Consider the following 12,447-nt stretch of genomic DNA (forward strand, 5'->3'; position numbering starts at 1 on the left):
GGGATAATAATATATATGAAGCAAGCTGCGTGCCTGTTATACTGAATACCCTATTTATCTTCATACCAGAATATTTTTATACTACGCGCTACGGCGTAGCAAATGCAGGTGTGTCTACAATAACACATACAATAATGTCGGGTTCTCCGAGGCACTTTAGGCTCCCTATGGTTTTTCCCGTGTTATCATCGGCTACGCTCGTAAGTGTCTCGCGCTGGCACTAAATGTGTTAACAGAGTTAAAAAGAGGCGAGAGGCATATGAGGATTCTTACAATATGATATCTACCTTAATATTTGATCTTTAACAATATAGTCCAAGATCCCAGAGCCGCCAGACTTTACTTATTTTCTCATGAATAAAATGTATGGGATAATGTAGCGTTAGAATGTACTTTTAATGTGTGCATACTTGCTATATTGGCCCGACGGCCATTTGTCCGGTACAAGGTCCTAAAGGTTTTCATGGCTGACTTTGATCTATGCTTTAGAAAATATAATCAAAAATTTGGTAATTAACATTGCCAGACCATTTTCGCCGGCCATAACTTATTGTACCTTTACTTATATTCTCACTCTTGATTTTTGTTAATGATGCTCAGATAACTATTACAAAACGTATTGTAGGTAGCCAGACCAATTGGAGGGGCCCAACCATCCCCCTGACCCACATAAAATTTTGCTATAAGTGCAATCATGATTATGAGATCATAATGGTTGGGCCCCTCCCGGATGGGGATGGTTGTCCGGCACAAGGTGCTAAAGATAGATAAAAATGATACTAACATTTTCTTAAATTCTCATACCTGATTTTTATGTATGTTTTAGAAAATATTGTTAAAAATTGATAATCAACATTCCCAGACCATTTTTAAGTTTTTAACTTAAAATTAAACTTGTATGGGATGGCAATTTATATGTTGATATAAATTGCCATCCCCTTTTTAACCCCTTTAGGGGTCGATTTTTTTAAGTTGTTTCTCGTATACTTTATAAACGTTACCTGATGTGCAAAATGCAACTTTCTAGCTTTTGTTTCGGCTAACTAGATAGTTACACCTTGTGCCGGACAAATGGCCGTCGGGCCAATATAGGAAGTATGCAGACATTAAAAGTATATTCTAACATCACATTATCCCATACATTTTATTAATGAGAAAATAAGTAAGGTCTGGGGGCTCTGGGATCTTGCTCTATTTTGCATAATCTGATTTGATTTGTTTGTTTTTTTAGATTTTTTAATTATTGTGAAAATTAAGTGCAAGAAACCGATTACACCCATTTTTTTTAATGTTTCTAATTCAAAAATATCAAACATGCTTAAAGGGCTGTGGTTGATATAAAACAAATTGTGTCAAAATATTTCCAATAATGTTAACATCGAGAGAGGAAAACGAGGACTACGATTGTACGAAATGATGGTTTCGCGGGGGTCCTCTATTTTCATCTTAAGTAGAACCATTAGGTAGCATGCAACTCACCCAGCTTTTCTAACAGCACCAGTGCAGTTGAAAGAGGCCGCCGCAGCGCCGGTCTGCTTGCCCTTGTACGGTGAGTTCATCGCGCTCTCGCCGGGGTCCTCCTCGTCTGACACCGCCGTCGTCAGTGACATACGATCGTCGTCCGATATCTGGTGGCAAATAAAACAACTTGTACTATTTCTCCAGGCAGTGTTATTTGTTAAGTACTTAAAAGTCAGAAAGATTTAAGTAATGACTTCAGTAATGTCATATTAAAGACTACAGTTGGGAAATTTCTGAAACATTTCACATATTTCCTTAACGGTGACATATTTCAACTCTTGAAAATTACATAATTGACAGGATTTTTTTCTGATAGAAATGTTATCGAATAAATTTTACTTAAATTTCATGTAACCTTTCCGCTACTTCTGATTCTGACGTCAGTGGAACGGATTTTGATCGGAAAAATCACGATTATATGACAGTAGCCGCGTGGCTAAGGGGTAATCGTACCCGGATGTTATGCGATGGACGGAAATTATAGACCGCTTTACGCTGCACCCGTTTTTCCTTTTGTTAGATACATCTGCTATTTGTTTTGCTTCGGATCTGTAGAATTACATGTATACCTATTTACATGACATTTCATATTAATCTTTCATACATAAAAAAAAAACTCTCTCTTATTAAAGTCTCTCTCATAATAAAGAAACACAAAGTAAAAGGTTTACTATATTTCATGTTTAGTTCTTATATGAGTTATGATAGTTTATGCTACTCTATATTTCTTCGTGATTTTTCATAAATTCCATTCATTTCAGAGGGGGCCTAACGCAAAATTGTAGTTTTATATTGAATTTTTACATGTTTTAATCAAAGTAAAAATCCATGTATAAATCACTCGAAAACTAGACTATATTGGCGAGGGCAGACTCGAACAAAAACCTTAAATGTTAAAGCTTTCACGACAGAAAAAAAAAACACGGAAACACGTAAAATTTTCAATTCTTTTAAATTGCTTATCGCTACCCTGCATACTAAAGCAGCATAATTTTAGTATAAAATATCTGACGATATAACGTTAAAAACCGGGCGAAAGCAAAATCTTTCGTCACAAGACTCGCGCGGCGCATCATATATTTTGTTCCCTTTCAAATATCCTGGCTTTACTCTTAACGATTGCTGTGAAACAACATAATTTATCTGTGGAAAACTAGCCTATTGGAAAAACTACTCTCAGTTTCGTTAAAACTTTACGAAACAGCACTGGACCGTCCATTAAAAACTAGGAACTACTGACCCACATGGTAAGCATGTTGCGTTTTTTTTTATCTCAAAGAAACTTTACAAAATGAGGACGCTGCGACCGCTCACAGTGGCATCAATAAGCCGGGCAGAGTCAACACTATTTGTAATAAGGGCGAGGTTAAATAAAAACTAGTCGATAAATATTTCGTTTCTAAAATCGTTGGCAATCATTGGGTTCATCCGCACGGTCGAGTTTTTCGCTCAGTTAGCCTCGCTTTGGACCCGAACCAATATTTCTTCAATTGTTTACAATGGCCTCTGGGCAGCACTGAACCCGTGTCGATGTCGGCCCAATCACGCTTTGAGCGAGTTCCGTTCGCGAGCATATTTGATCAAGCGGAGAATGGAGCGTAGACTGGACATCAGCCAATGTATGACAATGTAAGTTGCTATTTATATGCTACTAATATTTCATTTTCATAACGAAAGAAAACTATGTAGTAAAATTGTTTACATTTTTCTGAATCAAGTCTTACAAATGGTAACTCCACACCGATCCAAACATTCTTTGTTTGGTTCATCGAACCGTGAAAAAACGTGTGAATTAATCTGTTACAGCGGTATTCATCGAGTTCGGTAAGCAATGATTTGGCATCTAACCGATTTTATAAAAGATGTTATTACACTTTGAAAGCTTACCAACTCATTCTAGTGTAAGGTGGGCGTTTTGAACAGGCGTCTGAAGATGGAAGCCTGCGGCGAACGTGTTACTTGAACCGTACCTGACTTTATTTGTTGTACATCAGTAAAAAAGAAGTCCTTAAATTGTGCTCACTACAATACCAGTCGAGTTGTAGTAAGTATTTGAAGGTTTCATTTTGCTGTCTTTCCGTTTTTAAGTACATTTTTAAGACAATTAATTTTTATTCTGTACCTCATTTTCGGTTCGTGAAACCATATTTTTTATTATTCCAAAGCAAGTATTTCTGTTAATCATATATTTTTTGTATCATGGGCGTTGCAAGGTAGATAGCAATTTCATACTATAATTTGCATTGTTTCGTGAACTTAAGCTGTATTGCCCGTTGTGTTTGTCAATTTCCTACCAGTAACATATCAGCTAGCTAGCACGTGTATTTGTATGCGTACCATGTATACGTAACCTGTGTATGCGTTACCTATGTAAAGTAATTAACCGCATGTTTATCATGCGGTTAAAACCTTCAAGTAAATGGAAAAGTTTATATATGGCACATTAACTATGAGGTATTACATGAATATTGAATAGAGATTTGAAAATCGAGAGTTCACCAGCATGGAAAATAGTGGTTATAGTAATAAGTTTAGGGTGTAGCGAGTTAGATGAATAGAGCGATATTTTGCTACAAAGTATTTCTTTGAATGTAAATGACTGAGAATTAATTATATTTATTTTATTTGCTTAGCTTTTTATTGAGAAATTGGATCGATTAAAATAATATTTTATTCTTAACTAAACGGTAATTTTTAATTTTTTTGGTGAAATTATTTTATGTCGATATATTAGATAGCATACAAAAATTTTGACAGTCAATAAATTATGCTAGGTAATATTATATTATTTATAATTAAATTAAAGATTGTTGCGCTTTTGATCGCGACACAATATACGCGGGAACAAGGAAGCAGACTCTTTGTGGCGCACGCGGCGGTCGCGCCCTCGCCTCGATGGCCCTCGACGCCGTGCGCCCTCGCTTTCACGACAAAAAAAAAAGAATATACCAACACGAGTTTCTTCATAAAATTAAATTCTGGCTTGAGCTGAAGGTAGGACTACAGTTTGCGTCAGAGATGAATGAAATGAAGAAATATTAAAGTCATCACGTCTTGCCATTTCAAGCGAACCACCGCAGTTTTACCCGCGTAAAAACATTACCTATATATACGTACATTGAATCTATCCAGCTACGATATACAACGATAAAACTAATAAGTTATCATTATTTTACACTTTGATTAGTCTAATTACAAATTATTTAGGTACATGTACGTCTAAAGTATAAGAATTATGATAAGAGTTTTACAATTTTTACCTATACGTAGGTATGCTACTTTATATATGAGCAAAACGAATAATTTATATCCTAAAGGCATTTTTAGCTAACGCACCAACATGTTTCTAAAGTCCAGCAGTAAATTTATGGCAGACAGACAGCGAACGTCTTCTAAGTAGGGATTTTATGAAATTCATTGAATTTCTCAACGAAGGGTGAAACGGTGAATCCTCTGCCAAGCCTGCGGGTTCAAACTTACCAACGAACGAAATAAACGGCGCTTCCTTTTCAGATGTTCTTTGTAGCAGGTGCGTCTGGTTTTAGTGAGCATTTAAATAAGGGGTTACATTTATAATCTCAGTTATAATCTTAAACAGGTGCCTTTAGCTTTAGTTAAAATAACGTGGTTCTTGAAACGTTTATTCGTCTTTAAATCTGCTAACGACCATTTCAGCTATCGCCGGCTACGTTGCCGTTACGCTTTTATAAGTACGAGTATGAGCAATTTTAGAAAATAAATTACTATGTTCATATGTACAAAATGAAGCTGGGCATGTTTACATACATAAGTAAATGAGGCGTAATCTGACAACAACTAGAATAAAGTTGGGAACTGAAACTCCAATGCGTTTAATTTTAGTCCCTTTTTGGCACCTCAGAGTCGGTCCCAGTAGTTTGCCTGCAAGTTGTACAAAATAGAATATCGCCGTTAACTAGAAGTTTTTAGTTTGGAACAAAGTTTCACTAAAGCGGACTATTTTCGTGTACCAGGCTTAAACTGATCCCTAGAGCAAGACCTAAGTGGCTACAGGTAAATCAGCGTAAGTTGTTTTGCAATAAAATAGTTCCTCATTTGACCTAGTTAGGAGGATGATGTTTAAAATTGATTTTATAACAACAATAGTCTAAAATTCAAATATAGTCATAAATCTGTGAAATTAATTGTTCAGTTCTTCGTTTCATGTCTTTGTGATTTAATTAGTAATACATAAAAGAGGTCCGTCAAAGCCAACAGAAGACACAAAAAGCAGGCTAAATATTTTACACACAAATAGAGGGTTATTTTTCAAGGAAAAGAAAAGGCCTCATTAGCAGGAAAGGAAATTGCGCTTCCCGAAGAGGAAACTAAAATAAGGTCAAAATGTTAGCTATCTACTACGAGCTTTTTGTCTCAACCAAATGAATTGTGCCGTTTACTAATTTTCTATAGATACAATCTGGGGCTTTTTTGCTCTGTCGTAATCAATCTTAACGTACATACATTTGCAGTTTACTCGGAAGTCATGCTAGAAACAGCCCTGCAAGCTAGCCAAAAGTATGGAAAAACGTTGATTTCTTTAATATACCTATCATGTTTCTATGTCTTTCCCATCACGGAACAATGGTGTTCCGGACTTTTGGGAGGCGTGCGCGGAGCTGAAGCGTAGAGGCCCTTTTGAAACTTTAATAAAATGTGAGAGGTGGGCTAAACTAGCCACGGAGTGGGTGCCACATCGTAAACGCCAGCATGGTCGGCCTAAGAGGAGATCGCGGGACGACCTGGACGCATTTTCAGCAACTGGACGGATGCTGCAGTTCATCGGGAAGATTGGAAGTCTAGGGGGGAGAGCTCTTTGCCCAGCACTGGGACACGTTATAGGCTGGTAAAAAAAATGTAAGGGGTACACCGTATGATTCTATTATTGTTATTGTATTTTAGTAACCAAAAACTTACATTAGGCAAGTCCAAAAAAATAACTTATTAAAAAATTGAACAAGTTACATATTGCCCTTTTTAATTGCCTTATAAAATGTTGAACTGGTAATAACTGTGACCAGAATTCAAGTTATCTACTCTTTGTTTTGAAATGTTCTAATATCATTTTTGCTATTTTGTTTTCTAATTATCAATGAGTAGCATAAAAATCTATCGTATGACAATCACAGTGTTTTTATTGTCATATGAGCTTATTTCCATACTTTTGGCCACTACTAACGCTAACTAGTAACTCCGTGAGCTGTATGTAGATCTCGAGAGACTATTTTTGCATAACTTAAAACTGAATAAATGCATGACTCCACTATTTTGAAAAAAATAACCAAAAACTGAATCGACAAACATGCATATAATTATCAAAGCTTGAGTAAAGCCCAAATTTCACGATAATGGGTTCAGAAATGCGATTAGTAGGGGCAGACAGTACGACAGACATACGAAAGCATTTTTGCCAAAGCTGAAACGGAGCGCTCGCTCGATCAATAATTTATCGATTAAATGAAGTACTCACAAGCCCACCTTATTTTTAACTGTCAGGTATAACTTTTGTGAGTAAATGAGTATAAATACGTACTATTAACATTTCTCACCTTTCTAAGAAACGCCTCGTTGCAAGTCTGGGCAGTACCTTTCCAGTGGTAATGTCTAAATCTGACGTTCCCAAGTAGCTTCGTACCATGCAATATGGACACTTCGTAGACGATGCGGCGAATGTTGAGAACATCAGTGCGTTTCTTGTACTTGTTCAACTTCCTCCGCCGCACCATGCGTTCGTCCGGCTCGGAGTATTCACCAGTACTCGTAAGACCCTCCTCTGCGGCCCAGGCACTTAAGACGCTCTCAATAAAACTGAACAATTGCTGAACGTTGGGTTCTAATTTACTAGGTATATAGAGATAAGGCGAAACGGTTTTCTTCGGCACAATAGACTTTTCTTCGGGTTCTTCTTCGGGCGGAGGAGCAACGTCGTGATAGGGGCAATTATGAACCTTATGGTGGTGGTGATGATGATGATGTTTTGTTTTACGCTTCGGTTCTTTCTTAGATACGGTGCCGCCGCCCTCGCTCTTATCTGCGGTCTCACCACCGCTCGAGTGCGAGTCTCCGCTGCGCTCCCTTCGCGGTTTTGGCTTGCCGTTGGACGTCAGTGCAGCAAGCGCACCCGCGGCCAAGCAACAATGATGTGCCACACAGCAGAATCGTGCATCACCCTTGCGGAGCCCCGTATGAGCCTTATGGCAGAAGGAGACATCTGGGATCCTCGCTCCGAGGGCCGCCAAATGCGCTCGGTCAGCGCAGACTTGCATAAGAAGATTTTCACCGAAGTGCACAGTCTTATGGCGGCGGCGCCGGAGGTGCATGACGGTGTCGCTACCGGCCAGCGACGGTGGCGCGGAGACGGATGCGGGCTTGCCGCGGGGCTCCGCGCGCGCGCAACGAGGCGGCGGCGCGCGATGCGTCTCCACCATCATTGGCGAGGAGCGGCGGCGGAGCCAGGCGTCACCTCATGTCGCGCCGGCTTCCGCCGACACCTGCGCTGCCGCTCCGCTCCCTGTTCCGCTTCCGCTCCCGCCGCGACACTACCTTCGCCTCCGTTATCGTCGTAATATCAACATTCTACAGTTTTATAGATTTATCAGTCATTTTTATTAGCACTTTATTACTGAAAACCACTTTACTGCACGCCTATTTCCATATAAGATTGTCCATCTAATTCCTGTATCTTTAAGGAAAATATTATTTTATAACAATATCACACCGATTTCTTTGGAAATACAAATATTTAATTTAGAGTTTCAAAGACAATCCACCAAAAGCCTAGAGATTAAAAGTGAGAAGAACTTATAACTAATAGGTATTTATGACCTGTATGAAACTATAAACTGTCGCATACCTGCCTGGGATGCGAACTTTACGCACCGCCTGCATTATATAATACGTACTTACTTTTACGCTAGCAAGTTGGGAAATTATTCAACCGTGAACGTGCCAGCATCGTATGTTTTATGAATACGTTGCAATGACCTCCTACTTTATGAACTGGTCCACTAAAATAAATTATAATCTAAATTTGTACAAAATGTATGCGAAAAGCTTTCTGACTGTAGGTTCTTTTTACTAGCTACTAGATATATTTATTTAAAAAAGACCGCAATACGTATCTTCTCAAAACAGAGCTTTAAAATCAGCTTAGTGTTTTACATTTAACGTTTCGGAGATTAAAGTCCCATTCGAGTGGATTGGTACTCATGGTTAATGCAGCGTGTTCTACCTCTGTACTTGAGCTTGCTACAGCATTATAATGACTACCTGTTTAGAGATCAAAAGATTTACCTATTCTAAGCTTTGTCTGCTTAATTTATGTCCATTAAGCTTCAGTGAATATCTAAAAATTAGCTTTGTAAGCAAGATTAAAAGCATTCATAATTAATTTTGGGCGCAATCATATTAAACCACGCACCGTTTTACGGCATTGATCATAAACGAGCTATAAATATATAGGCCTATTGAAAAAAAAAAATTACCAACTAACACCTCAGTGCATATTAACTATTGACAAATGGGAGATACTCGTATTATTCGATTATTAGTTGTCAAAAAAAATGCAACCAAACACAACTAAATAAAATTAGATGTCGTTCAGATAAATGTCCAACTCAGAAAAGAATCGGAAAAAAACGTGTGCGATACAGCCAAGGAAAAATGTACACTTAAAACTGGGCCCCGAAAGTAATCGGTCTGCAACTGAAGTGGGTTGTTCTGCAGCAGACGTTAACAAGCTGCCAGAGCGCAAGCTTAAAAAATTGACAATGGAACCCGTCGTATCTATAATTGAGTGAAATTTTCCGCATTTCAAAGATGTAGCAATTAGAACTGCAGTCGTATTCGTAACAAGAATTAAATGATAGCACGCTGCGAAAACAAAGTTATTTGCAGTTCAAAGAGGTGTCTCGCTTAGGAGAGTTAAGATGGAAATAAATAGTCTGTAAGTCGGATTTAGGGTGAGAATGACGTATCTTTTGTAGTTTCCTAGCGTTTTAATTACGCTAATAGCAGACGCGAACTTTCGTGAGTTAAAAAGTAGGACGCGACGCACTGAAGCGTCGGCGGCGCGGCATCGCATTTGGTCCATCAGGGCCGTGTGTCGCCAAACGATGTGGTGCGGCGGCTTCGACGTCGGCCTATTGCCCGGGGATGAATATGTAATCGCTGTAATTACTGTTTCAATACTGCTGCATACCAAATGACGGTGAACTGGTGCTGTATGCGAGCTCAAATACCCGTACTATACAACTCTAAAATATACAATTGTTACAACTGCTACATCATATTTAGTAAGTAATAGCAACCTACGTTCCTATTCTTATGAGACATAAATGTACCAATGTACATAATATGTGCAAGGGAAAACTGTTAGTATAGTCATCAAATTCTTCAAGACTGACTTCATAAATGTGCCCGAACTGCATATTGGTCGTACCAAGAATAATGAAAACAAATAAAGTGTAATCTGTGCAAACAATAAATTAGGCGTGACTGGTGAGAGTACTTTGTCCTAAATTTCAATCGTAATATTTACGCAACAAAACACCTACAAATAGCAATAGCAAAGTTGTAGGATTAATAATGTAAAGAAAATTTATCTTCTGGTTTCGTCAGATATTATAAATAAACATGCATATCTATCTTTATCGAAGCGTCGACAAGTTTAAATAAAGTTTAAGGCTCGAGTTTGGTCCAATTATCAAGGCTTATTATGGTTTTCAATAACTTTAATAATGGTGGCGTAAATTTCAAAGGTTTTTTAATTAGTCACATCAGCAAGTAAACAGTGAGGCGGGCCGAGTGGTGGATGGTAATTTACACCAGCTGGAAGACAATAAGTAATTATCTCTGGAGATTTCTCAAAATGACATTTGAGCTCCGATTTGGATGGAACAAAGATACAGCAGAGCAAAGTACATAACCCTTTTAGTGTACAAATAAATGTTACTCGTCGGCGTGCGTGGCCTCTCCAAGTTAATGCACATTTTGTGTGTCGGGGAAATTAATGGACCTCTTTTATTTTCGTGTTGGAGAAATGTTTCTGCTGCATTATTGGCATTTTTCTTGCGTAGAGTAATTCGGCCTAGAGACTGGGATGTGTGCCGCGTGGAGTGCCAGCACTTAAAAGGAGAGATGAAATTCTGCAAATATTTTCCTAACTTAAAGGTACCTAATATTAAATTCGTTGTTATAGTGTCAAAACTATACTATACTAAAGATTAAAAAATAATTACTTAGGTATTTACGTAAAAAATTCGGTGCCGATATTTTGAGGACACTAAAAAAATAACATGTGTTGTTGGGTGTTTATATTGGCATAAATAAAATAAACCTATGTGTACTATTAGACATGGCGATTTACACAAAAGGTGGTACCATCTATATACTACCATCAGCCGTAAAGGTGCATTGCCAATTTCTCCATGCAATTTCGGTCACTGTACATTAAAATATTAATAAAAATACTTTTAGTTTATTATTCCTCTATATTTCAAAATGTTGTGAGCTTTAATTGCCTGTTCCACGGAGTAATTAATATAAGGATATAATTTCCCGTAAGCTTATTTTGAAAACATTTGTAGAAACTAGATTAGTAAAAGTTATTCTAAGGATTACTATTCCTTTACATCTGTTTGATTTACAAATTCATGTATTTACAGTTTGTCAATAAAAACAGCTGACCAAGAGCTAAAAAAAGTTAGGCATTTTTTTTACTCTTATTGACTAGCCAATATGACGTGTGTTGCCTAAGTTATAAATATATTAACTTAATATAGTTAGAAATATGAATTATTCGCAATAAAATTTTTACGTTCTTTCTCTAGCTATAAGTTTAGATTACTAAAACTACTTCAAAATCTTCATTATTTAAAGTGATACAAAGATGAAAACTGACAACCAAGTAAGTATATAGTTATGCTTTTGCTTTCAACTTTGTTTAATATCCTAATTCTCTGACAAAAAAAAATTATAAAAATGAATATCATACACCTACTAAAGTTTTATTCAACTCTATGTCAATACAAGAGGTGCACACACAAAATGCCAAACTAAATACGAACACACACTTCAAACGATAGAAAGGCAATCCCCAAAGTAGAGATAGATGGGATCGGTGTAGTGAAGCAGAGCAGACCGGCTCGGTATCTATGGGCAAATGCAATTTGGGACCCTGTACAAAGTGATTACTTATCGCATGTCGAGAAGGCTACGGCATCTGTGAACGAAATAGGGTTACCTATCATTTATTCAATTTGATACACGTGAACATAAACTAACTAAAAGTATCCGCGTCGTTTGCATTTTGCCTTTTCGATTTTCATTGGTAAAATATAAATAACATTAATTAACACTATTTAAGTAGTTGCTAAAAAAATTAATCCCAGAATCGAAAACTTTTTTAAAACAAATGCAATTCTGATTTGTCAAAATAATGTTTCAAAATACAATGGGCCTTTTTATATGGCTTTGGGTGGCTCGATATATTAAAATTAAATATCCCAAAAAAATGTTATACAACGTTTAATAAAAAAACGATCTTAGGTATAACTCATTTATGCAACAATGGACATTGACATCAACACGGCCATTCATCGAAAGTTTCAATTAGAGGGATAATGAATGTTATCAAATACAGCCTAAATTTAGCTCGTATTTAATTGCAATCACGCCGCTGAAACGTGTCACCCGATTGCAATCAGTGAGCGGTAACAATAGACATCAGTAAATGAAATTAATGTTACATTTATTAGTAGAAACCATACCGCAAATCCAATAGATTAAGTAAGCAACTACTGATTTTGATTTGGAATGAGTCACCCTACGGGTGGACGTATTCACCCAGGCGTCCTGCATTGCGCCAAACTCCGATTGGTTTGTTGTTTTATTTGTTCTTTTTAATTG

At 37.3% G+C, this 12,447-nt stretch overlaps 1 protein-coding gene across 22 annotated transcripts in view; it reads right to left on the reverse strand.

The window, feature by feature from the left end:
• Nucleotides 1-12,447, reverse strand: part of LOC133520049 (protein still life, isoform SIF type 1) — a 187,714-nt gene that overhangs the window by 53,633 nt on the left and 121,634 nt on the right. For 18 of the 22 annotated variants that reach the window (XM_061854332.1, XM_061854331.1, XM_061854333.1 and 15 more), the window contains one exon: nt 1,480-1,628. In XM_061854332.1, coding sequence (XP_061710316.1) covers nt 1,480-1,628 — 149 coding nt within the window. Of the gene's footprint in view, nt 1-1,479; nt 1,629-7,088; nt 8,222-12,447 lie in introns of all 22 variants that reach the window. The other 4 variants (XM_061854337.1, XM_061854335.1, XM_061854336.1 and 1 more) reach the window with 1 other exon arrangement.

Source organism: Cydia pomonella, chromosome 7, assembly GCF_033807575.1.
Source record: "Cydia pomonella isolate Wapato2018A chromosome 7, ilCydPomo1, whole genome shotgun sequence".
Taxonomy (NCBI): domain Eukaryota; kingdom Metazoa; phylum Arthropoda; class Insecta; order Lepidoptera; family Tortricidae; genus Cydia; species Cydia pomonella.